This window comes from Stegostoma tigrinum, chromosome 1 (assembly GCF_030684315.1).
Source record: "Stegostoma tigrinum isolate sSteTig4 chromosome 1, sSteTig4.hap1, whole genome shotgun sequence".
In the NCBI taxonomy this organism is placed as follows: domain Eukaryota; kingdom Metazoa; phylum Chordata; class Chondrichthyes; order Orectolobiformes; family Stegostomatidae; genus Stegostoma; species Stegostoma tigrinum.
Genome location: NC_081354.1, coordinates 13,921,850 through 13,949,789, shown reverse-complemented (window position 1 = coordinate 13,949,789; position 27,940 = coordinate 13,921,850). Strand labels below are relative to the sequence as shown.

The 27,940-nt window shown below is 41.4% G+C and overlaps 1 protein-coding gene across 8 annotated transcripts in view; it reads left to right on the top strand.

Moving 5' to 3' along the window:
• Positions 1-24,043, top strand: part of psd3l (pleckstrin and Sec7 domain containing 3, like) — a 398,930-nt gene extending 374,887 nt beyond the window's left edge. For all 8 annotated transcript variants that reach the window (XM_048528073.2, XM_059653078.1, XM_059653144.1 and 5 more), the window contains 4 exons: positions 3,139-3,296; positions 4,403-4,547; positions 9,332-9,475; positions 22,023-24,043. In XM_048528073.2, the coding sequence (XP_048384030.2) occupies positions 3,139-3,296; positions 4,403-4,547; positions 9,332-9,475; positions 22,023-22,229 (654 nt within the window). In that variant the 3' untranslated portion in view covers positions 22,230-24,043. The remainder of the gene's footprint in view (positions 1-3,138; positions 3,297-4,402; positions 4,548-9,331; positions 9,476-22,022) is intronic.
• The last annotated feature ends 3,897 nt before the right edge of the window (positions 24,044-27,940 follow it).

The window sequence follows — 27,940 nt, the reverse complement described above, 5'->3', positions numbered from 1 at the left end:
ATGTTTGCTGTCTTAGCTACAGCGTGAAGCGTGATAGTGGGAGATTCAAAGTTGTTGGAAAGTGGGTACAAGTGAATATTTGAGTAGTCGAGGTAGATGGGTTGTGATGGATTCCAAATTGAGAATGGTTCTGCTTCTGTCCCTGGCAATCACTCCAAAATGACCAGTTTCCAGTGGGAAGGGGCCAAAGCATGGGAGTATAGGGGAAGGAATAGGAGGAGGCTTGTGTGTTGCCCATGGGGGAGTTTGAAAATCTCATCGCCCAACCATTGTAAGGTTGAAAACCTTGAACCAACGTTGCTCATTATCATTAACTGCCTTCTGCACATAGTTAACTAAATCTGAAGTAAAAACAAGATGCTGGAGCAACTCAACGATACTGCCAGACCTGTTGAGTTGCCCCAGCATTTTCTGTTTCAGTTCCCTCCAGATGTAATTCGTGATGCCAGTGAGCACAGCAGAAGGAACAGTTAGGACAATGCAACCATCAATGAATAAGCTGTTGCAATAAGTTCATTTCCACTGCTTTGAACAGTCTGGAAGGCCTTACATCCCCGAAAGTACCTGGAGTAGCCATGATCTCCTTTATACTGCACAGTATAATGTGGAGAATAGTTGAAACAGAATGAGAGGAAGGAGCAACCTTCCTCTCAGGTGTAGATGAATTGGATGAGGTTGAAGAAGAGGTCACAAATGTACATCAGCTTTTACTAGATGTCAGGAGCATGGAATTCAAGGGACTCCAGACACAACATCGTGTACCTAATAGTGGAGTATCTCCAGGACCATGGCCCTTTTGCCAGGATTCTGTGGCTTATCGGGATGTGAACCAATCCCTGACTGCTTTTGTATGCAAATCACCTCTTGAATTTAAGATCTCTTCCTCCTGGAAGAGCAAGGGAATGGATCTTCACCTTCGGTACCCGCTAATGAATGTTAGCCTCTGGGGTATCTGCTTTGCGTTCGTATTCCTGCTTACCATGACCATTCAGGTGCTGCACCATTGTTCCTTTAAGTTCATGTCTAATGATCCGATTATTCTAGTGGAGAGTAATTTGGAGAACTTCCTGATGATGCAAAGGCCAATTATATTCAAATGTTCTTCAGAATGGTGTGTAGAGAACAGGATTAATGTGGTGATTAATTAAGGACTGAAACACGCACAGTCTCATCACAATAAAGGATGTGTCCCAAACTCCCTTGCAATCATCAAATCTTGCCATCCAGGTGGTGTGAAATTGCAAGCATGGTGCATTTAGTCCTCTGACTAAGCTACTCCCGACAAATAACTATGATCCAAACGCAATAAATTAAAACAATTTACCGTGCAATATTTACATGGGACAAGTTGTTTTTTAAAGGCAACTGTGCCACCATTTTTCTTGAAGCCACTGTACCTGACACCAGCAGCTGAAGTCAGCTCATTGCACAGCCCCATTATCTGACGACAATTGTGCACATCCACTGAAGCTCTGAGAATTTTAGTTTCTTGCACTGGTGCAGACACTTCCTCTACAGCCTTCCCTAATGAAGGTAATAGATGCTATTCACTTGGAGCTGTCCTGAAAGGAAGCACCTGCTCCCTTTCCCTTTCCGTAGGGAGAAGAGACACCATCGGATGCAGTTGCCTCATCCTTCTCTCACCTGACCACTGCTGTTTGGAGCCCATGGTTAGGATGATGGAAAAGAGGTCTAAGTGACAATAGGTCGTATGTTAGCAGTCACCAACCTCTCCATGGATGAAGCCATGTGCTGACGTGCCTGAGATATTGTTGAACTCATGGCTGCATGGCATCCTCCGTCACACGCAATGATTCACCACATTAATACCTACTCTCACCACGTAATCGCTCATCTCTCCCATGCCTATTGCTGGCCTGTAATATCAAATTTACTTAAAGTGGAAGTGGCGTTCATTCTGTCATCCAAACGCTTGTTTCTCTTATTAAATTCCATCCATTGCTTTTCATATTGAGGGATCCAAAATGACAGTTATTACAGAAGATAAAATGGAAGGCATTCAGGACAGAGTAGGAGAACTTCACTCACTCAGACGGTTATGAGGCTGTGAGGTTTGGTGGTTAGAGGAAAGCGGATGCACATGTCTGGGAACAGGGTAAATGTTGTTAAACCAATTGACAAGCATAGAAGATAAATACCACCATGAACTGGTTTGGTTAAATATCCTGGTTTGGAACTTCTAATCCAGTTCTCTAGGTTTAACCTAAGAAATGCTGATGTTCCCTGTTCTTGGGAGGAATGACCTATGGTGAGGAACCTTCATATCGCATCATTATGTTAACAATTTCTTTGCAAAGGTCTTCATTTGCTGCATTTCCCATCTACAAATGATAATTCTCTCTTTTTCCCCAAAGACACTTCAGTATATTCCAGCAACCCTCTGGCCCCTCTCCCAAGTAATGGTTGTTCATGTGTGCTCTCAGATTGTGCTTATCTGCAGTTGTTTGGCTATGGAAGCTATCACAGTCAAGTCTCATGATCCACCCACCCAAATATCACACTTTCACAGCATTGTTATGGTGCGGAGGGAGGCTATTTGGCTCATCATGCCTGCACTGGCCTTTCACCGGAAATGACTTGCAGCAGCAAGCCTGATTGTTTGATTGTTCCTTGATCTGTCAGCCCTTGATTTCCAATCATAGTGATATCAAGGACTGTAGTTATAATGTCAACTGAGACCATATAGTGTGATGCAGACTGGAGATTCAGCTGGAATATTCCAGCTCCTTATGGTTCTGGATTATTATATTTGGGAAGTGTTATCATTGACAAGTTAGCAGGAACCTAATTTCAAATGTCTACCAATGGGTTTAGCTTGCTGTCATAGTAGATGTCTGTACATACTCTATATATAAACAACATCTATTGCAGCAGAACCTGTGCTCTAAAGGAACGCAATTAACTGTGAGTTAAATTTTCAGTTCTGTCGTGCAGTGAGGAATTGAAAGTTTTAATTAGGACGGGTGATTAAATAAATTCACTAAATTTACACCCTCGGGCTCGACCAATCCCGATTCCAGTTCCCAACTTTACTATTGCTCAGACAAGGTCACTAATCTTGGGATGTGCTATATGACACCTGGTGACTTCTCGAAATTTTGTCTGTTTCTTCCAAAGGATGAATATAAGCCGGAAAAAAATCTGTCTGAAGAGGATTTAAAAAATGCAGTCAGCATACACCATGCACTGGCAATAAAAGCGACTGAGTATGAGAAGAAACCCAATGTTCTGAAGCTGAAAACTGCTGACTGGAGAGTCTTTCTTTTTCAAGCACAGTAAGTGTCCCTTGTGAATTATTGACGGGATGGGGAGGAAGGGAAAGGAATGACAGGGATGCAAGGAAGAGATCAGTATTTTAGGATAGTAGCAATTGCTTTTTGAAAGGGGCAGCATTTACTAAGCAGGCTGTATGGCCTCCTGAGCTGTAGCACGTTCCAACTCTGTGGACAATAATCAGGTCTGGAACTCAGGCTAATAAAGTGTGAAGCTGGATGAACACAGCAGGCCAAGCAGCATCTCAGCAGCAGAAAAGCTGATGTTGCGGACCTAGACCCCCATTTCTTAGCCTATCCCCAGTGAGAAACAATAATTGTCGATATTTTTCTAATTGCCCTGTTCTGGGATGTTATGACATACCTCTGGAGCAGGTGGGAATTGAACCTGGGTATTTTGGCCCAGAGTAGGGACATTACCACTGCACCGCAAGAGCTGTAATAACTGAAAAAAAAAGCCTTGTAGATTTTTTTAATCAACATGTTGGGAGATGTTATAACACGCCTCTGAGGTAGGTGTGACTTGAACCCAAGCCTTACAGCTACCACTGTGCCCCAATAGCTTTTCATAAAGATGAGAAAAATTGTATAATTGTAATTCGCAGGTATCCACCCTTGTACACCAGTAATTAATCCCAAAGTTCTTTTATTGTCAATGACTATAATCATTCCAAAAAAATTGCATAATTTGGTACATTCAGAGAAAAGGCATGCAATAACTCAGTTCCAAATAATTATGCAGCAAGTGCCAAGGAGAGAGGAAGGGAGAGATTTGGCAGAAAGTTTAGGAAAGACACTACTTTGTTGTTTGCTATTCAAGTCAGTTCCACTGTCATGAAACATCATGGTAATCATTTTAGAGATAGTAGGAACTGCAGATGCTGGAGAATCTGAGATAACAAGGTGTAGAGTTGGATGAACACAGCAGGCCAAGCAACATCAGAGGAGCAGGAAAGCTGACATTTCGGACCCTTCTTCTAGGCCCGAAACATCAGCTTTCCTGCTCCTCTGATGCTGCTTGGCCTGCTGTGTTCATCCAGCTCTACACCTTGTTATCACGGTAATCACTTTATTTCGCTTTATCTATCTATGTTCTCATTAATTTTCAGAAGCCCTGAAGAAATGGAATCTTGGATAAATAAAATGAACCTGGTAGCGGCTACATTTTCGGCCCCTCCATTTCCAGCTGCTATTGGTTCACAGAAGCGGTTTAGCCGTCCCCTGTTGCCAGCCACGACCACCAAGATGACGCAGGTAAGAGTTCAAGTTACGCCTGTCAACGTAAGGCTACCTTAGACTTCCAGCCCTTTCTTCCATGGGGAGTTTTATGATTGAGAAACCATATTGATGAGGTGGTAGTTGACTTACCATAGTGTCTTCACAAGTATCTAACGGAACCCACTGACGGCCTTCTTTGCCATCTGAGGAGACAGTTATGTAAAAGGTCTGTCTTCAGCCTTGTGTTTGCTAGTCAGAAGGAGCCAAGTTATGTGCTGCGGAGTGAAATGGGGAGAAATTTGCTTACCTAGGAGGCTGAGAGTCTTGGAGTTATCTACCCTGGAGGGGTTTGGTGCTTCATCATTGAATACGTTTCAGCCTGAGATAGACAGAATTTTGATCTCTCAGGGAATTAGTGGAGATAGGGAGCAGGCAGGAATGTGGAGTTCATCAGAAGACCAGGTGTGATCTCAGTGGAGTGAGGTTAAGCATCCATGTTGCCTGTGCCAGTTCCCATTTCTGATATGTTCTTATGTCCATGATTATATTTCCATAGGTGAAAGTAGACCTGCACCTTAATTTGTTGAAACCTATCATCTTTGCTATTCTACTTGCCCTTAGGAGCATGTGGACCAATTATAAGGATCTTTACCTCTTAACCTCCCCCACCCCCATCCCCAGGCCCTCTTGAGCCTTCTCTGTCATTCAACAAGATCTTCTACCTTGAGAAACATAGGAGAAACTGCCAGTGCTAGAGTCTGAGATAACAAGGTGTGGAGCTGGATGAACACAGCAGGCCAGGCAGCATCAGAGGAGCAGGAAAGCTGACGTTTCAGGTCGGGACCCTTCTTCACAAATGATTTCTGAAGAAGGGTCCAGGCCTGAAAAATCAGCCTTCCTGCTCCTCTGATGCTGCCTGGCCTACTGTGTTCATCCAGCTCCACATTTTGTTATCTTCTACCTCAATACCTTTTTCCTCTCAGTATTCCCATGTCCGTCCTTATGTCCAATATTTGGAAATCAATTAATCTCTTAAATAAACTCAATGACCATGCCTCTGCATCCTTCTAAAGATTCCCCATTCTCAAAGTATGAACAAATTCATTCTACCCTCAGCTAAATGACTTAACCCTTATTTTGAAACTAACTCTGGCTCCAGACAATGCGATATTGTAGACGATGAACTATTGTAGAGAGCTGAGATCTTGATCACGTCCATTTGAGTGTTTTGATCACTGATATTGTTTAGAAATCTTCTGATGTCAAATTAACTTAATGGCAATTAAAGAAAAGTAAATTACTGCAGATGCTGGAAATCTGAAACAAACACAGAGAATGCTAGGGAAGCTCAGCAGGTCTGGCCAGAAATAGGGTTAATGCTTCGAGTCTGATATGACTTCTTCAGAGCAGTTCTCTGTGTTTGTAAAGTATACAACAGTTTAGACTGCATTAACATGTCTTTGGTTGTTAGCAGTGTTTATATGGGTGAGTACAAATTAGAGGTAGACAATTTTTGAAGAATGATATGGACACCCAGATTCTCTTGCAATTTAACTAGCTTCTTTCAATCAGACTTCCCACTGCTTGTCACTGTTGAGAATGGTTCAGTGACAAAGCCAAGTCTTCAAAAGGGCTGTTTTAACTCTGCAGGGGGGCCTGCTGACAGTCTCTGAAGTTTGATTTCCAGTGGCTGTGGTGGGACTTGCTTGAAATCGCTGCCTCTAAAACCCTCATAGATTTATACGGCACAGAAACAGGCCCTTCGGCCGAACAGTTTACTGTAATCAGAAAGTGCTGGAAGTACCCAGCAGCATCAGTGAAGCAAGGGAGAAAAGAATAAACACTTCACATTCACGACCTTTCTTCAGAATTGGCTTCACTGACTCCACTTTTATTTGTCCGCATTATAACCACGTTTCTGCATAAGCCCATCAATAACAGAGGGTGGAACTTGCCCGTATTATTTCACAATGTGGGGGCAGGGGTGTTATGTGGTCACTAACATGCCACTCCTCACCAATGAGCCAACTAACCCGATCACCCACCAATCAATTTGGCAAGAACTGGGTGATTTTTTTTCAGCCATTCATAGCCCTTGACCTGCGACCTGAGTTGTCAGAAGCTGCCTGCCAATCGGGCTCAGAATGCCTCTGGGTCCTGAAATCCACTAGTCGAAGCATGCTGCATAAGAAACAGGGACAGGACTATGCTATTTGGTCCCTGCTTTGCCTTTCAGTAGAATCAGGGCTAATCTGATAGTCCTTACGTCCCTTTCCTGCCCTTTTCCCCATATCCCTTGATTCCTGATTGATTGATTAAGAATATATCTGTCTCAGCCTCAATGCCTGTGCCCCCACAGCTCTCTGTGGCATGAAGTCCAAAGAAACTCAATCCTCTGAGAAAAGAAATTCCACCTCACCTTGGTCTTAAATCAATACCCCTTAATTCTGAATCTCTGGGGAGAGGGGAGTCGGAGGGGGAGGGGTTAAAGGCGAGGGGAGAAGGTTGGCATTCAGAGGCCACACCCCTTGCTGCCTCCTACCCCTCACCTGTGCCTCTGATTGCCCAAATTGGAGCTTTCCTCCCCCATTTTAATCCTGCTGTGGAGGTGCCGATGTTGGACTGGAGTAGGATTTCTGACATTGCCCATTCTAATCTGGGAGGGTGTGTCACCGTGGCTTTCCTAACGGGATACTAGCTACCATCAGGGAGGCAGCTAATCAATTATTAATTGACTGCTGAAGAGCTTTAATTGTTGATGAGTCAGGAAAGTCCCCAACGGATTTTCTTGCCTATTGTTGAGGTGATGAGAGAAGGGAGTGAGTATTTCTCCAAGGCCAACATACTCCTTCTCACCACCTCTCTCATTCCTTCCTGGAACGGCTAAGTTCTACTAAATTTTCAGGTTAATGTTTCCAGTTTCCATTTGCCTGGTTTTACTTCCCGCGCTAACACTCCTTCCTGGGAAACAGGTGATGTCTTGCTGGTATCTGCACAGTTAATGGTATGTACAGATATCAGTAATGGTAAGCCCTGAAACCCAGTCTGAACTCTAGTATTGCCCATTGCTACTTGTTCAGTTCTCATCAGTGATAGGAATGTTGGCATGTTGAGCCAAGCTGCTATATTAAGTGTTGATACCAGTTGAGTTGCTCTCTATTTCCTACCTGCATCCATGAATTCAACATACGGTATTGCCATGGAAACATGTCTTGACGTAGCAAAGTGAGAATTTTTCCAGTATTGCAACACAAAGTGCATCTAATGCCGTGATGCTACCAGCTGCACCTAAAAGATAAGGGAACTGATCTAATAATAAAATCCCTGTCTCTGCAGTAAAATCCTGGCCCTGCCTTTTCTCCATGTACTATTTTTATGCTGACATTTATTAATTTGCGCCTCATCTTTGCACTGTGCACTGTTTCCAGCTCACTGCTGACGTGTATCGTGTAGATGATGAGTGTATTTTTTTCATGATGGAAACACAAAATGATATGAGGGTGCGGTGAGAGGGGGTTGGTGGTGATGAGGATAGGAGCTCCTGAGTAGAAGACTAGATCGTCTCTTGGAAAAATACAATCTGCTGTCTGGAATGTGGTATGCAGGGAATGGGACCCAAAGTAAGGAGTGACCATTAGGTGTTGCATTTCTTGGCAACCTGGTGCCATTTGATGAATAGCACCTCTGAAAGCATGCCTTGTCGAGATTCCAATGAATCAAAAGACTCGATTCAGAGAACTAGCATTTTAAAAAGAAAATGCTTAGGGGAAACTAAGGAGCAAAGTTCCTACAACAGCAATTTCATGCTTTAAATGAGCCAGCTTTTTCCATAGGTTCTTGGGATGTGGAAGGCAGCTGTTCAGCCCCTTATTCCCGTGACAGCTCTTTTAAAGATCTGATCTAGTTACTGCTGCCCTGTCCCAATGCCCTGCTGTTTACCCAACTAATAGATTTAATACTTCATTCAACGCATAATACCAATGAAGAGGAAGCCCACTTTCCCAAGCTGGTGAATTGGATGCGTTCAGCTTATGATGGTGCCACTGGACCAGTAATCCCAGAGACCCAGGATCTGATGTTAACGTGGTTTCATATCAGCTAGTGGAGTTTAAATATGATTAATAAATCCTGAATATAAAAGTTAATCTCAACAAAAAATGGGGTGCATGAAATAATGTTCATTTTGGGAGTGAAATCTGCCATCCTTACATGGTCTGGCCCATGCGTGACTCCAGACTAAGAGAAACCTGGCTGACTCTTGACTCTTCCCTACAATGGCTCTAGCAAGCCTCTCTGTTCAAGGGCACTTAGGGATGGGCAATGACTGCTGGCCTTGCCAGTGAAGCCAACATCCATGACAGAATTTTTTAAAAACGTTATCCAAGTCATTGAGAAACCCCTATTGCTTTAAAATTTTCATCACTTAAACCCCCCGGAGAAGGTTGCATTGGAACCGAAGAAAACAAAAATACTGCAGACACTGAAGATCTGAAACAGAAACAGAAATTGCTGGGAGGAACTTAGTATTTTGGAAGGGTCACTGAACGAGCAACGTTTACTCTGATTTCTCTCTCCACAACTGTTGCCAGACCTTCTGAGGTTCTCCAGCAATTTCTGTTTTTGTTCAGACCCTCACCAGGCATGGGGTTCTCTGTGATCATTGGAGATCAAGTGAAGAGTGAAAGGGACTCGGTGCTTGACTTTGTCAAACTGGATGAGGACTTTCTGTTCAAAAAGAAAGTTGCTGTTGTGACAAAACTTAAAACTTGGTCTTAGATCAGTTTGTTTTCATAATGCATTTGAAACTACTTTGGTTTCAGGAAGATCAGCTGAAGTCGCACGAGGCCAAGCTAAAACAGATTTCCACTGAGCTCACTGAGCACCGTTCCTACCCACCCGACAAGAAAGTCAAAGCGAAGGAAATTGATGAATACAGACTGAAGGAGCACTACCTGGAGTTTGAGGTAGGGTTTGGCAAAAGCCTTTGTACATGCTGTCCTTCCACTGTAGCTGTATACAATTGTGTTTAGAAACAACAGAGATAGTAGTTTAGAAAGGGAGCACTTTTCGATGTGTGGCAGTTTGTATGCATTGTTACATTGATCATTGTACTGCCAGGCAGGAATCTTCAGCAACACAGCTCAATAACCATCACTACTCCATCATTGGCAATTGTGCCAACCGTTATCTCATCCCTCCTAAGCTTTCAAATTCCCTTCCCAACTCTGCTGATCTGATCTAAAATGCCACTCCTTTAAAACCTATCTCTTTGACCTAGTTTTTGATCATCTGTCTTCATATTTCTTTGCATACAGATCAAAGTTAAATCTTGTTCAATACTTCTGTGCTGTGGGACATTGTTTCTGAGGGAAAGGTGCTAAATAAAATGCAAATCTTTGTTCAAGTGAAACTAAACAATACGAACACTACTCTGCTACAGTTCTCTTACAGAGTACAGACATCATTTATTCTACCAGTCTGCTGGCCCTGCTATCCTGGTATTGATGCACTCTGTGATTTTGAATGATGAAATTGTTCAAGATTTTTTTGTCGTTGATTTCCTCTTTCACCAGGACCCATCAAGTTGGCCCCTTGTTTAGCTACTTCCCATGTAGGTTGTATGAATAGTTATGATGTGGAGGTGCCTGGTGTTGGATTGGGATGGACAAGGTCAGAAGTCACACGACACTAGATTATAGAGCTACATGTTTATTTGAAATCACAAACTTTCAGAGTGCTGCTCCTTCATCAGGTGAAGCAATGAAGGAGCAGTGCTCTGAAAGGTTGTAATCTCACATAAACCTGTTGGACTATAACCTGGTGTCGTGTGATGTTTTTCCGTATGAATTGTTATACAACTTGTATCAAAGAGCGTGATGTTGCTATTGATACCATCTCACCTTCCGATTCTTTTCTACCTTCCAACTATCTTCACTCTCATAAAGAAGAACTCTCTTTCTGAAACGTCGTTGGAAGCAAAGTCTTTGAATATTGCTAGGGCAAAGAGATTCCTGATAAGCAAGGGGAAGAAAGCTTTTCAGAATGGGCAGAAACATGGAGTAACCAGATTAGCTACAATCTTATTGAATGGAAAAGCAGGCTTTAGGGATCAAGCCGCCTACTGCTCCTAATATCTATGTTCATAAGATGTTGAGTCTTGAGAAAATGTCCATTGCTAATGCAGTTAAAACTTGCATGGCAACACAAGCTTGCACACAATACCCTTTCCATTGAAAATGTATGCTCCCACATTGACAATGACCACTGCCCATGCAAATCTTTCAGCTGCTATTATATCCTCATGCTGAGAAGGTGTTTGTGGGGCCACCATTGGTTTAAAGTTGCAATTATGCTGTGACAGGTTTACCTAGGAATTGTCCACTCTAAATGTAGCTGTAAGAACTTTGATTCGAAGTACAAAACTAAGGCCGGAATGGGTACGACTTTAAATGGGGGACTGAGTTCCAACTTTGATCCAGTGGCTTGCTGACCCCATTTTGTTTGAACACTGTACAGTGGTGGTAGGTTGGCTCAGTTGGCTGAACGGCTGGTTTGCAAGGCACAGTGACTCCTACAGTGTGGCTTCAATTACTCACACCAGTTGAGGTTACAATGAAGGACTCTCTTTCAACCTTGGAATTATTCCTTGTCAACCCTTGCCTGCGGTGTGGTGACTCTTGGGTTTAATTGCTACCAGTCATCCCTCTACAACGAGAGAGCATCCCTGTGGTCCACTAGGACTGTGCTGACTTGGCCTTTTGTACTTCCAGTGAGGCAGCAGTGTGGGAATAATGAATAATTCAGTGCTGTGGAAGTGGTATTTCCTCACAGTAGCCCATTGCTTGATTTGCTGAAGTCCCTTCATTACAGTTTCTTCTCACTTCTTGGTTATTCCTAGTCTTTCTACTTCTGCTGTGGAAAATTGTTCCACTCATCAGTCTTGGAATAATTTCTTTTCTAAACTTCTAATTAAATGTGCAGTCCCCTTAAGTAACGTCTGCCCTTCTCTTGAAAGGGTTTGAGCCATAAGGAGAGGTTGATTGGCCGGGGCTATTTTCCTTAGAGCATCAGAGGTTGACAAGAGACTTTACAGAGGTTTACAGAATCATAAGGGGCATAGATATGAATCTTTTCCCCAGGGTAAGGGAGTCCAAAACCAGAGGGCACAGGTTTAAGGTCAGAGGGTAAGATTTAATAGGGACCTAAGGGGCAACGTTTTCATGCAGAGGGTGGTGCACCGTATGGAATGAGCTGCCAGAGGAGGTTGTGGAGGCTGGTATAATTACAACATTTAAAAGGCATCTGGAAGGGTATATGAATACACTCAAAATGGTTTAGAGGGAAATGGGCCAAGTGCTGGCAAATGGGACTAGATTTAATTTAGGATATCTGGTTGGTATGGGCAAGTTAGACTGAGAGATTTTTTACCGTGCTTTATATCTCCGTAACACCAGGTGTGAAGCTGTATTCAGTATTTACCCTGTCCATTTTGTTTCATATACCCCATGCACCACTGAGACCATTTCTTTATTAGTCCAAGGAGAATTCACTGTCTGCCTGTTTATGACATCCTCAGAATAAAATCTGTTCTGACATGGAGTCATAGAAATGTACAGCACAGAAACAGACTCTTCAGGCCAATTCGTCCATGCTGATCAGATATTGTAAATTAATCTAGTCCCATTGGCCAGTATTTGGCCCATATCCCCCTCGACCCTTCCTATTCATACATCTAATTCATTTCTGCGGCCATTTCACCCTCTTTGAGCCTGAACCTGTAGCCTTTCAAGTGGAAATAACTGGATGCTCACTTCTTCCACGTTTCTTGGACAGAAAAGACACCCATGTTTGACTTGTCTAAATTTCAGCTGCATTTTCAGTTAATGGTGGTTTGCAGCCTTTCTATTGCTGGTTGTAATAACCCATGGCCAAACATTAAATCTGGAGGAACAAAACAAAGATGCTGGAAAAGCTCAGCAGTTCTGGCAGCATCTGTGAAGGAGAAAGCAGAGTTTACATTTCGGGTCTGGTGCCCCTTCCTCAGAACTCAGATCTGGAGGAGTCAGCACCAGTTAGGTGCAATGAGGTACCTGAAAACTGTCAAGAAATGTTAAGAAAATAGAAATGTAGTTCCAAAGGAATGGTTTACGTTTTATCATGTGATGTTATGTGCCCACTGGAAGACCAGTCTTTCCCTATCCCCTGAAATTACTTTTCCCTTGAGCAGTACTGATGGTTCAAAATTCCCTTCACTGTCACCACGTTTCGTGATGTTACTTCATACAGTCACACTCCGCTTGCAATTCGTCTGTTGTCACTGTGGTAATTGGCACCAGGAACACTGAAAATATTGCTTTACAATCACCTTTTAGTGAGAGGAGTTAGGTTCAAAACTGAGATGTGGAGAAACTACTTCTCGCAGAGCTTTGTGAATCTGTGGAACTCACTGCCCCAGGGTCAGAGGAGACACAAACAATCAATACATTCAAGAAAGAAATAGATACGTTTCTGGTGAAGTTCGGGAGAAAAGGCTATGGGGAGCAGGCAGGTAAGTGGAGTTGAGACCAGGATAAGATCAGCCATGATCATGTTAAGTGGCAAAGTGGGCCCGAAGGGCTGAATGAACTATTCTGCTCCTAATTTCTACTTTACTTCCCAGTGGGTTTTTGCGTTTGGGAGTGCAAGGTGAGTGTAAAGTGTGTGCACACACCCAGATTTAAGCTGGTGGGATATCTTAACAACTGGACTTCCTCTATATGCTGTCAGCTTGCTGTCTATCTCCGAAGAGTGAAATGGGGAGGCTTTTCCTAGTCAAAATCTCGCAAAGACTTTTCAACTGACGGGTAAGTCTCAGGAAGGGCAGATCAGGAATGTTTTGAAAGGGACCTGGTAGGGTGGGAACTTTTTGGGTGTCTCTTTGTCCACTTAACAGCTGTTGATCCACACCCTGTCAGGAACGTTATAGCAACTTTTCTACTCACGTCCCACATACTCCCACAGGTAGGAGGAGTAAGGGTAAGATGGGAAACGGTTCCAAGTGAGGCCAAAACTGTGGTTATATCCTTTTTCAGGAGACCTTTAGGCTAGGAGGCAGGATGGCAAGGTAACAAATACAATATGGGAGTTCCTCAGTGTGGAAAAAGACTCAAAGCACAAAAGCATTGGACTGAGAGCTGCAAGTTTTCGATAGAAGAAGGGTCTAGACCTATGATGCTGCTTGGCCTGCTGTGTTCATGCACCTCCACACCTTGTTATCTCAGTTTTTGATTAGATCAGTGTTTGATTAGAAATTATCTGCCAAAAGTTATCGGTGAAGCAGGCAATTTATTTTTTACTGAGCAAAACGGTAAACACAAGTGTTTCCATACTGTGTAAACTTGTCTTCAAGTTCTTGACACAACACCATGAGATGTTTAGAGCAAACAATTTGTCAAAAGATTCATCAGGCACTGCAATCTGCTCTCTTCAGCTTGATGACTCTACACTTCTCTTCAAACTGTTAGGTGTCAGAGGCTCCAACACTGAATTTAAATAAAAATTGTGCTTAATTCCACCCCCTGCTCCTTCAATTAAAAGTTGGCCTCAAAGGAATTACCCTCCAGCTTGGAATACTGATTTCATTAACCGTGCTGATTGTCTAAAGCCTCTTTGATTGGGCTTCTATGAATCTTAAAATATAAACATAAAGAGTTGAGCTCAGGGCAGCATCACATCTCGATAATGAGAAATTCATTTTGGGATTTTGTTTGTAGTTGAATTAATTTGCTCGAAAGCTGATACCTTTTCTGGAGAATTGTGTGTGTGAAAAGATAGCTGTTATTCCCACTTCAGGTAATTGTCCATTCAGGCCAGATGTGAGGGCAGGAGGTATGTTTTTAGAATGGTAGTCACACTTCATTCTGTGCACCAGACTGAAAAGTTGTAAAAAAGCAGTTGAGGAAATAGGAAGGAACCATTGTGGTTCATTCAGAGGCACTCTTTACTGAGAAGCATTGTGTTGCAAACCACATAGTGGATCTGAGAGTTGGAAAAGTTACCACACTCTCCATTCTCAGATCTGAAACCAAAATAACCTGTCACCTCCTGCTTTAGTGACCTATCTCTGGAGTTGGTTTTCCATCTGTATTTTGTCTCATTTTGATGCCTTTTTTGACAGAAGTATGAATAAAGTTTTGGCAGAGATCTGTAGCTCGGGTTATGTGGGAGGTTGTTGACTTGCTCACCAAGCTGGCTTATTCTTGTTCACACGTTTCGTCACCATGTCAGGTGATATAATCAGTGGAGCCTCTGATGAAGCGATGTTATTCTACTCCGCTTCAAATTTATGCTGTCTGGTCCTTTATGGTAAGCATTGTCGTTTCCGGTTTTGATCTGTATGGGTTTGTGTATGGGGTCCAATTCTATGTGTTTGTTGATTGCATTATGGGTGGAGAATCATGCCTCTAGGAATTCCTGTGTGCTACTATGGTTACCTTGGGATACTATGGTTACCTTGTCCCAGTTAAACTGATGATCTTCATTGTCTGAGTGTACCGATATGAAGGAGAGTTCGTAGTGCCGTTTTGCTGCTAGCTGATGTTCATGTATTCTGATGGCTAGTTTCCTTCCCGTCTGTCCAATGTAATGTTTGTGGCAGTCGTTGCATGGTATTTTGTAAACCACATTGGTTTTGCATTTTGTGGGAATGGGGTCTTTAACCGTTGTGAGTGTTTGTCGTAGAGCCACTGTGGGCTTGTGGGCCACCATGATCCTAGTGATCTTGGGAGTCTTGTTGTCAGTTCTGATATGTTCTTGATGTTGGATAGTGTGGCCAGTGTGTTAGGGCGTACTGTGTTTTCCTGTTGTTATCTGTTTAGTAGGCATCTGTGGAATAATTTGCGGTAATATCTGTTTATAGCGAGGATTTTTGTATAGCTGCTTGTCCTCTTTGCTGCATAGTTTTGAAATGTTGCAGTGTGTCGTAGCCCGTTTAAATAGTGTCCTAATGCAGCTTTGTTTGTGGACATTGGGTTGGTTGCTGTGAAAGTTGAGGATTTGATCAGTATGGTTTGCTTTTCTGTATGCTGAGGTTTGGAACTCCCCATTGGTCATACACTCAACTTTAACATCCAGAAATGGAAATTGATTGTTTTTTTTTCTTCCAATGTGAATTTAATCCCTGCGAATACATTGTTGACAATGTGTTGGGTCTCTTCTAATTTGTTGCATTTAATAATTACAATAATAATTGCAATAATAATTTAATAATAATTGCAACAAATTAGAAGAGATTTATTACACTGGCCACACTAGTCACGCACAGGAATTCCTAGAGGCATGGTTTTCCACCCATAAACAATCAACAAACCTATAGAATTGGACCCCATATACAAACCCATATGGATCAAAACCAGAAATGATAGTACTCACCATAACAGACCAGACAGTACAAATTCCACCTAGCCTGGTGACGAAATGTCTGAACGAGAACAAGTCAGAATAGGCAGGGAATAGAAGGATGTGAACCATGTGGAGTTGAAAGGATTTTATCTTAGAAAGACATCATCTGTCGGTGCATTCTTGGTGAGCTGTAGGGCCTGTTCCTGTGCTATACTGTTCTTTGCTGTTTGTTCAAACATACCCTCATACCTCCTATTCACCCTGTGTCAAGGGGCAGCTGAATCCCTTGGCAAAGTTGATAGAATGTATTGGATGAGGGTGGATAGGATGATACTTGCACATCAATATTAAAATTCTGGAATTCCCTCTCTTAATGACATTGTTGGTCCACATACTGCCATTCAAAAAGGCATCTCGCCAAATTCTTGAGGCAATCTCAAGGGATACTAGAGACGGGCAATAAATGCTGGTCCAGCAGTGACACCATCATCATGTTCATTAATTAAAAACACATATAGATTTTTTTTTGAATGGTCGTTTGCAGTTGTGTGCGTACTGTATCCAGTAAAGCCATATAATTCGAATCGCTGGGAGGTCCTTCTGCTAAATTCATGTTAACTGGGGCTTTGAGATAGCCAAGGAGGCCCCTTTGTGAAAACATGAAAATACAATGATGCAGTAAATATGTGAAAAATGTCTCTTTTTTTTTAGCACCTTACTATGACCTGTTTGTGTACAGTCAGAGGGAGTTAGGTTCAATAAAACTCAATAATCATTCCCTGCTTTGTGGGCCGCCTTACACTGTGTTTTATTACGATTTCACCGTAATTCTGAAACTACTCTACTTATGTTTGCCAATAAAGTTTTAAACTCCAGAATTATGAAGATTTATATACCTATGTTCCTGTGACACACCAAGGCAGTAATAAATGGAACTGGTTATATGGTATAAGCCCTACATCTGAGGCTCTCTAACACTCCCTTCCTAATCAGTGCTCCCAGTAATTTGGTTTTGCTGCTGCGAGTTCAAGGCCCATGTATGGTAGGAGCTTCTGGAAGCAGAAACCATTCATTGGCTCATGGATCAACGAGTGTGAAGTTTCCCAGCAGCTTGTGCAGCTTAGAGGGAGCATTGTTTCCAAATCATAATTCATTCCAAACCACACTGATTTATGGCTAAGCAAAAATTTCTTGACCTTAAAAATTCCCATTTTTTGAACTCTCTTTGTAGACTTCTCAAGTCACATAATTGTTTGATTAATCACCTCTAATTCTGGCCTCTTGAACAACCCTGCTTAAATTGCTGCACCATTGATAACCACCGTTTCAGCTGTTTGTACTATGATTTCCTTCATAAACAATTCTGCCTCCTTAGCTTGCTTTCAGTCCCTCCTTAAAGCTTGACCTAACATTTGATCTTATGCCCTAAGATCCACTTTTATAACTAAGCGTGATTTTTTGTTTAAAAGTGCCGTCCTGAAATGCTTATTATATGAAAGGCTGGATATAAATACAGGGTGCTCCTGTTGAGCATATTACCTCCTGAAATGAAGAGATAAGCTGACACCTAAGAGGCCATTTACAAGACTGCCAAATGCTACTTAGGGGTCTCACAGGCTGCACAGGACTTTAAGATTGCTTGTAAGTGACTCTAGATTTGACAGAGTCTCATATTTTAAATGAATGAAGAACACAGCAAGGTGTGCAATTCTTTTGGAGGTTTTCCTCCATAATTGAAGAATGATTGGATTGGGATTATATATACATCTAATAAAGATTGTGAACAGTGATTAATAAATGGAAATACTTTCATAGAATTGTTATGGTGCAGCTCGAGGCCAACAGCCCATTGTGTCTGCACTGACTCTCTCTAAGCATTTTAACAGGGTGCAAATTTTCCCTGTAACCTGCACATTACTTACATAGAAACAATCATCCTGCTCAATGCTTCAATTGAGGCTTCCTCCACGCTTCCAGGCAGTGCATTCCATACCCTAACTACTCACCGTGTCAAGAAGATTTTTTTTCTCGTCTGACATTTGCTTCTTTTGTAAAGCACTTGAAAACTGTGCTTTTTGGTTTTCGATTGGGTTACGAGCTGGAATGGATTCTTCCTATACACTCTGTATACAGAGCCCTTGTGAATTTGAAGACTTGTAACAAATCTCCACTTAGCTTTCACCACTCCAAGTGAAAACTCCCATCCTTTCCAATCTTTTCTATTCATTGAAGTATCTTATCCCTAGCCCCATTCTTGTAAATCACTTCAGCACTCTTCCTGCCCTCCCTATAGTATAGTGCCCAGAACAGTACAAAATATTCCAGTGAGGTCTGACCTGCTCTTGTACTCAAAACCCCTGTCTGTGAAAACTGGAATGCTGTATGGTTTATTAACTACAGGCCTTGCCATTGTTAATGACAAAGAAGGATGTACACCCAGGTATCCTTGAATCTGCACACCCTTTAAAATGGAGCTTTCATTTCATTTGATCTTCCCATGTTCTTTGTACCAAAGTGTATCTCCTCACACTTCTTCAGATTGAACTTCATCTGCCACCTATCTACCCACTCCATCAACTTGTCAGTGTCCCTCTCAAGTTCTTCACCTAGATGTATTTGTTATAAGTGCTTAAAATTGGCAAGACAGATAGATGTATTAATCAATCATACAGCATTTTTGGCTCAATAAATAGGAACAAAGAGCACATGAGTAGGAAGGTTATGACAAATTCAAATAAGACACTGGTGAAATCTCAGCTGTAGTGTTGTGTACGCTCTGAAAGTAGACGATTATACAGTTAACATGCACAGCTAACCAGTGCAAGCGTGATGGGCCGTATGGAGTCTTGCATTGTAAGGATTCTGTGAAAAGACTTGCACTAATCTAGCACAATCTTTGAATGCCAATATCGTCCTGTTCAAATCATTCTTCAATAATGCAGGAAAATCACAAAAAATGATGCACATTTTACCTTATTCTTGATTCATTTAAAATAAGAAAAATTAAAGAATCCTCCTCACAGTTTCCAAATTCCCAAGCTTACGCATCATCATCAAACTTGGAAATTGCTACCTGTGCACAAAAGTCCAAAGATGTGCAGGTTAGGTAGATTCACCATGCTAAATTGCCCATAGTGTCCAGGATGTGCAGGTTAGGTGCATTAGCCATGGGGAATGCAGGGTTACAGGGATAGATAGGTGGTTGGTCTGGGTGCTCTTCGGAGAATCAGTGTGGACTCAATTGGCTGAATGGCCTGCTTCCACAATGTAGGGGTTCTATAATGATTATCTAGATCATTAGTATAAATTAAGAAAAGCAAAGGTTGTACTGCCAACTCATCAGAAACTCTGTTCATAATTTTCTCCCAGCCTGAAAAATACTCATTAACTTCTTCCCTTTGTGCCTATGATTTCTGTCCCTCGGCCAATTTTGTATCCACTTTTGCTGCTGTCCCTTTTATTCCACAAGCTATAACTTTCCTCATAAATCTATTGTATTGGTACTGTATCAAAAGCTTTTTGGAAGTTCATGAGTATTTATCACCAAACCTTCCTGTTACCCGTTCAGAAAAACTCCAGCAATTAGGCTTAGACATAAATGTCTCTTCAACAAATCCATGCTGACTTTTCCAAATCAACCCAAATTATTGTGACTATTAATTCTATCTGAAATAATTGTTTTATTTTCTTCACTTAATTTCTCAAGCTATTTAAAATGAGCTAACAATTCTAACTTATTGCTATAAATAAATATCACTATTTGTATTTTATTCTCACAGCACTAAGTATTATGAAAGCTTGAACTCGACTTTTCATCAGGATGGGAGTGGGGTGAAACTACAATATCTTTTCAGTTTATTTGCCTTATTAAAAAGAAAATGCATGTTTATTTCCCCTTTTTGCCCACTCTGACTTTCAACTCGATGGAGAGTTCTTCGCTGAAGAATCCAACTTATGGCACTTCCATCCACATCATCGACCAGCAAGCAGATGCGCACCTCCAGGGGAACAAAGAGTAGTGCAGAGAATTTGTCTGCTTCAACAATCTAATGCCTATCCTTAGGGACTCCCATAGGGTTTATTCTACCATTTAATCAGAGCCTGAAGTACAAACAGCAGCATTAGTATTATTGGCATTCACTTAGCAGCTCCTTAATTCAGTGTAACAGTAATTAAATTATTGACTGATAATTCGATAAAGATATTGCTGCACAAAGCCCTTTGGTAGCATTCAAAATACTGACACTATTTATATTCAGTGCGATTGGGAATATTATGTTCACGTTGTTAGTTTAAAATGAAATATAGTGGCTCGAACGAATGTATTTTCTTTCAGCAGTCTTATTTCCTGGCATATTTCCTCACCCTGACTCTTGCAGATGACTGTGCTACTTTTCCATACCTAGCATCACCTGAAGCAAACAGCGTGTCTGTCTATGTCTGTTTTCTTGCCTACTGTTGCCTGGATCAGGTTCTCAGAAGCTGTACCATTTGAGGTGCCACCCAGCATCAAGTTTGGCTTACCAGGACACTCACCTGCACTTGTTGCCTACCATTGGCCCATTGGAATAAAGTCTTAGAGTGGGACTCGTGGAACTTCTGACCCAGTGGCAGGGACACTACTGACTGCATCACAACACCATCTTTTGCTGATGTGGAAGGCTAAATATCATGGCAATGAGGGGAAATTGAAAATTTGAACTCCTTTGGGTGCTCATCGCAATATTTTATTCAGATGGCGACTACATGCTTTGCATCCGATTTTTTTTTGTAATTAACTATTCCCTATTCTATCAAGCGTGTTTGGAATGGCATTTACATTTGCATTCCATTCCCAGAACACACTGTAGTTCTCAATATACAGTCACATCGGAATTGCAAGTTCCATTGTTGGGACTGCACTGCTCACTGCTAACCATTTGTTCGTTCCTGCCATTGATATTATTGTATTAGATTTGAAATTAATATTTTAGTGGAACCAGGAATGTGATTTCTAACATTATGTGCTGGCCATTTGTTCTGCCCTGCAAGAAATCCTGTGACTTTAAGCTAGTTGGTGAGATAATTGAAGCGTTCATTAAATTGAGCTCTCATGCCCCCCAAAAAAAGGCCAGAAGTGAGAAGAAAGTTCAGTTCATGGGGGAAACGAAGGTCCATCTGAGCGGATGTGTTGTTTAGCAGCTACAAGTAGTCACAGTAACCTGAAAAACTCTTAGAGCTTGTTCCTTCAAATTCAGAGAGAAAAGACAATGAGCTACTCTTTACTGGTGTCTCTAGGAGTGATGGAGAGAATCCCATCTGGTGAAAGGAAATGTTTCCAACCTTATCAGTTGAGTAAGAAATTAAAAAGTGAAGACAGAAATGATACTTTTCACTGGGACTGTGTGTCCAAAAAGGTTAATGCTGGGAAAGAGGGTGAATCTTTTTGTTGTTTATGACAAGATCTTCATGATATAGCTTTGTTTCTTTTCCTTGCCCTTTTATATAATAAACTTGAGTTCTTCTGATAAAAGTACATTGGCTGACTCTTAAAATGGATAACCAAACTGGAAAAATAAAAGTTATGATCTAACAAGTCAGATTTCAGTGTGGGATCTGATTTTTCCCATTATACTATCAGCTGAGATCATGTTAATAGTCTTGCTGATTAGTATGAATGATCTCCAAGTAACTGAGCTAACACCTGGTACCCAGGAGTCCTCCTTTATATAATTTAAATGAGCCACTTGGAGCCATATCAAACTAAATGAGAATGTGACAGTTCCTTATAGGGGTTCAATTACAAAGATCAAACCACAAATTAAACTTTAAATTAAAATGTTATCCTCAGGAGTGATTATGCAGAGATATTCTTAATATGTGCTCAAGGTACTTAATCAATCGATACCCTCTACCCATTTATCCTCAATAAAATTAACCTAACATTATTGACAAAGCTTGCAAAGTTTGAAAGAATTCAGCAAACAGGTTGCAGTCAAATAGCTGGGAAAGCAGTGCATTTAATGACTGAGTCAATGGAAGGCCAAACCTGTGTTACGGTTGATGATTGGCCTCAAGGCTGCAGCATTCTCTGTCTAAAGGGCTGTGTTCCTTTCTTGCACTGAGCTGTTACCGTGCTGACTTCTCTTACAGAAAACTCGATATGAGACGTATGTTAAACTCCTGAAGGAAGGAGGGCCGGATATGCTTGTGGAAAATGATGGTAACGGGATGAAAAAGTCGCACTCCAGCCCATCGCTGAACCAAGAGATGTATCCTGTAAATGCAAAAGTCAAACGTAACGTCTCTGAGAGAAAAGACTACAGGCCTGACACAGCCAACAACAAGCAGAAGACTTAACTTCTTAGCAGGAAATCATCTCCCAGTCCACGGCCACCAAAACATAATCAAGTGACGCAATCTGTGACTTGTATATTTTTGTGTAAAATATTATTTAGACGTCAATTTTTGGTAACAGAAATTGTGAGAACATGACTGATATGGTAATCCTTCATTTGCAGACACTCCTGTAGCTTTTTATATTTTTATTTGGTTGTTGGCGCAACTGTTTGTAGATTGACTGACTTTTTTTATATTGCCTTAAAGAGACAGCCTCCTATTGTGGGCCTGCTATTTAGAAAGCCATTGAAGGTCACTCAGTCGGAGGTTTACACAAGAGGCCCTGTCAGAGTGCCAAATGGATATATGTCATTTCACAAACTGAGAATTGTCATTGGCTGAATTTCTGCATACAAAATCAGAGCAAGGTAGCTGCTGACTTTGCTGTCCTTTTATTTTTCCTCATTATTAATTCTTTAAATTATTTATAGGCAAACTCTCTCAAGGAAAATTGGAGCCTTGTGAAATGAATGTTTCTGTGGACTTTTTTGTTTTCTTAAAGAAACAATGCTTTATACAGAGTTGCTTGCTGGAGACCAACAAAATGAATATTCTTCGAAGATCTATGGGTTGCTTTTCTGTTTATTGCTTATGAGCAAATAGTTCTTCTAATATTCTCACTGTCTTATCCCTTCCTCCCTTAGTCATCCTTCTCACTACAGTACTTCCTTTGAGGACTGTGACATCCCTCTCTTCCCTTCTCTCCCTCTGTCTCTCCCCAGTACATGCATTGAATTTGCAATAGTGATAGTTTAACATTTCAGAGCACATGCCACTCACCCAGTATCCTTGCACATCCCCACCCAAATCTGTAGCTGCTACTGAGCCAGGAAGCTGTAGTCTGTACAGTGTTGGAAGGAAAATATTTTAAAACACTTTTTCTTTTGAAATGATTTTATAAGGCTCCATTTTAAGCATACTGTAAATCCCAGGCACTCTTGTCACCTGTATATGATGTTCCCTTGACAAGAATATAGCAAATATATAGAAGGTACTATCTGAATTATTTGATCGTATCTTTAAAGATTAGTATTTATAGTGCACTTTAACAGAATACATAAAGCTTGACCACCTGTTTTATTTTTTTTAAGAATATATGTTTGTCTTCCATTTTTTTGTATAATTCCAGGCACCTTTGCTTGGGCAAGTTCTGTCGTCTGTAAGACAGGTTGAAGAGACAGTATTGTAGGGAAATTACAATTGATCCAATAGAAGTTTTGTTTGAAGTAGGAAATTGCATTATGCCCTCCAGAACCACTGCTGTTATTGAAGTTCTATTGCAATGATGCTGTAGTTTAACTCTCACCGCACCAATTAAATAAAGGCCTTACACCTGAAGAGCACATAACTGTGCCTGACTGCAGATTCAGTTTATGGCATCAAGTGTGAAAAGATCACGTCTTTTCTACAAAGAAATCGAGCCACCCTTGCCCTGCAGAATACCTCTAATACTTTCTGCATCTGTAGATAATGAAAGGCTGTAATGAAATTCATAGTGAAAAGTGGTATCTGCTCAGTAATGTATTTTCAGGTGCAAATAGGTGTCTCTTTTCAGTGCCACTTGGTATTTCTCTGTGCTGTTATTGATATTTATTGACTTTGTTGCATCTTCACTCACTTCTATAGCTCAGTGGATCTATTTTTGTTGTCTGTATATAATAGATTTACTGTACAATAACGTGCAGAAAGCCTTCTTTCTGCTGCATATGTCCCTTGTTTTGCATGCAGTCCTCTCTGAAACAAGAGCTCACATCAATAAATTCAAATGGATGTTATATTGGATCTTGGGTTTTGTTTATAAAGTGGCTTGTTTAATTCTTTCATTTTGCGCTGTCACATGCACAACTCAAAAGAAATTCTACCAGTAGAGGAGAAAGTGCAAACAAAAGAAGTCTCAAAAGGTGTTCGAAAGATGTTAAAAGTAGAAACGTTAACATTGTTTTTCCCTCCACAGATGCTGGCAGACCTGCTCAGTTTCTTCAGCAATTTCAGTTTATTTTAGATACAATTCCAAGGGACATACACAAACCAAACATAACATAATGGATGAAAGTTTATTCTGTTTATGGGTTTTCAAGACTTTAAATAAACTGAGAGCCAGATGGTCTCAACTGCACAAAACCAACTTCAATAGCACATTTTTTTGAAAAAGACTGCAACTGTGATTGGTGCAAGTAAGGAAAATATACTGTAGTATGATTTTATTCTAAGGTTTGGGTAAAATACATTGTTGATGTTGGGTCGAAGGAATTCCGCCTTTTTAAAAAAATCTATTTCAATACCTTGGACAGTGGGAAATAAAACGTGCATTTACAAACATAGAAGATAGGAGGAGTAGGCCATTTGACACCTTGAACCTGCTCTGCCAAACAATGTGATCAACCCCGATCATAGAACATAGAACAGTACAGCATAGAACAGGCCCTTCAGCCCACAATGTTGTGCCGACCATTGATCCTCATGTATGCACCCTCAAATTTCTGTGACCATATACATGTCCAGCAGTCTCTTAAATGACCCCAAAGACCTTGCTTCCACAACTGCTGCTGGCAACGCATTCCATGCTCTCACAACTCTCTGTGTAAAGAACCCGCCTCTGACATCCCCTCTATACTTTCCACCAACCAGCTTAAAACTATGACCCCTCGTGCTAGCCATTTCTGCCCTGGGAAATAGTCTCTGGCTATCAACTCTATCTATGCCTCTCATTATCTTGTATACCTCAATTAGGTCCCCTCTCCTCCTCCTTTTCTCCAATGAAAAGAGACCGAGCTCAGTCAACCTCTCTTCATAAGATAAGCCCTCCAGTCCAGGCAGCATCCTGGTAAACCTCCTCTGAACCCTCTCCAAAGCATCCACATCTTTCCTATAATAGGGCGCCCAGAACTGGACGCAGTATTCCAAGTGTGGTCTAACCAAAGTTTTATAGAGCTGCAACAAGATCTCACGACTCTTAAACTCAATCCCCCTGTTAATGAAAGCCAAAACACCATATGCTTTCTTAACAACCCTGTCCACTTGGGTGGCCATTTTAAGGGATCTATGTATCTGCACACCAAGATCCCTCTGTTCCTCCACGCTGCCAAGAATCCTATCCTTAATCCTGTACTCAGCTTTCAAATTCGACCTTCCAAAATGCATCACCTCGCATTTATCCAGGTTGAACTCCATCTGCCACCTCTCAGCCCATCTCTGCATCCTGTCAATGTTTGCATTCTCCCCCCCTATCCCTTGATGCTGTTAGCCACGACTGCTGTCTACCACCTTCTTGAAAGCAATGCTTTGGCCTTAACCACTTTCTGTGGTGCTGAATTCTACAGGTTCATTGCTGTTGGTGAAAAGCTTTCTCCTCTTCTCAATCGTAAAATGTTTACCCCTTAGCCTTAAGCTATGACTCCTGGTTCTGGACACTTCCACCATTAGGAATATCCTTCTTGAGCCTAACCTGTCTGGTCTCTTGTCAGAATTTTATAGATTTTTATGAGATCCCCCCCGCCTCACTCTGCTAAATGCCAGTAAATACAGTCCTAAATGGTGCAGGCTGTCTTCATACATCACCCCTGCCATCCCAGGAATCGATTTGCTAAACCTTTGCTACATTTCCTCTCACACAAGAACATCCTTCCTCAGATAAGGAGATCAAAACTGCAAACATAATACTGCAGAAGTGGCTTCATCAGTGCACCATATAATTGCAGCAAGATATCCTTGTTCGTGTAATTAAATCCTCTCACTATGAAAGCCAACAGACAGTTTGCCTTCTTTACTGCCTGCTGCACCTGCACGCTTATTTTCAGTGCCTGCTGCTTGAAAACAATCAAAACTTTCCTGTCAAATGCTAATGACTTTAGGGTCTATGGTTTAGGCATCTATGACACAGTATCATTTGACAGTCCAGTTAGAATTAAAAAATCCCAACTGGACATAACAGGTTGGGATGCCCCAAGGTTGGGCAACTTTTACGTTTGTTACTATTACACGCATTTTTCTCTTCTGAATGGTCTAAGTGATGCAGGAACATATAATTATGACACTGGACAAAGTAGAACCGATAAAGCACGAATAGCCATAAAAATTCGACTGCTACACTTTGAGCATTTGAATTCAGAACGATCTCCGTTTACATCACTTAAAGGCTGCATCTGTTAAGTAGATAATTGTTCTTTAAGCAAATTAAATTCTCTAGTCAGAGTCTACTGTGAGCACCACCTTGTTTTGTGTGTTAATAATGAATAGTAATTAACTGCAAGAGCTTGGTTTACTGTCTCTGCAATGTCAACATTCTGAATAGGTAATTTATTGGGGCACGAAATCATAGTCCAAGCAGCACCAATGTTCCAAGCTCTTTTATTTGTGAAATCCTGGGCCATTTTTATTATTGCTTCCAATTCAAGTATCTCTGTAACCTAGCAACAGAAATACTCCTGCTCAGATTCAACCAAGCAAATGGACTCTGATTCTGACTATTTAGAATCACAGAATGAATCAGCAAAAGGGGTAGCTAGTCCCACCATGCATTTGCCAGCTCTGTGGCAGGTCTGTCCAATTAATGCTGCTCCACCGCTCTCTTCCCCTTATCCCTGAAAATATTATCCCTTCACGTATTTATCCTAATCTCTTTACAATGTTGCTGTTAAATCAGTTTCAGCAATTTGGATACTGCAGTTCAGATCACGACAAGTAGCTGTGCAGAAAACAAAAACCTCCAGTTTTTTTTACCATTCACAATAAAAATGCCTACTTTAGTTGTTGACCCTTCTGCATCTGGAAACAGCTTCTCATCATATATTATATAAAGTTACTCATGAATTTTGAGCAAATTTTTCTTTAACAATCTTTGATGAAAAATAAAATGTCTACCTTCAGTTTCTTCACAAAATTGAAGCTGTTCAACCCTGATACAATTCTCAACAATTTATCCTGCATCCTCTCTGCATTATTTTGAGAGGACTTAAATATAAAAGCAGGGATGTACTACTGAGACTTTGTAAGGTCCCAGCCAGGCCACATTTGGGGTATTGTGTGCAGTTTTGCACCCCATATCTGACAAAGGATGTGCTGGCCCTGGATCGAGTTCAGAGGAGCTTCACAAGAATAGTCTCAGGAATAGGAAGCTTAGCATATGAGGAATGTTTGAGGACTCTGGGGCTATACTCATAGGAGTTTAGAAGGATGAGGGGGGGTCTAACTGAAATTTTCAGAATACTGAATGGCCTGGACAAAGTGGATGTTGGGAAGATGCTTCCATTGGTAGGAGAGACTAGGACCCAAGGGCACAGCCTTAGAGTAAGGGGAAGACCCTTTAGAACAGAGATAAGGAGAGACTTCTTCAGCCAGGGAGTGGAGAATCTATGGAATTAACTGCCACAGAAGGCTGTGGAGGCCAGGTCAGTGAGTACGTTTAAGATTGACATAGGTAGGTTCTTGATTCTCAAGGGGATCAAGAGTTACGGGGAGACAGCAGGACAATGGGGTTGAATTGAAAGGCGGAGCAGACTCGATGGGCCGAATGGCCTAATTTCTGCTCCTATGTCGTATGGTCTTTGAGGGTTTGACAATGAAAAGTCTAGAATGGATGTAAATGTTCCTGGTGATATTTTAGAAAGATTTACCATGATTCCTTTCCTTTTATCCCTCTTTTAATAAAGCTTTATAAAGAGCAGCTTTGCCAA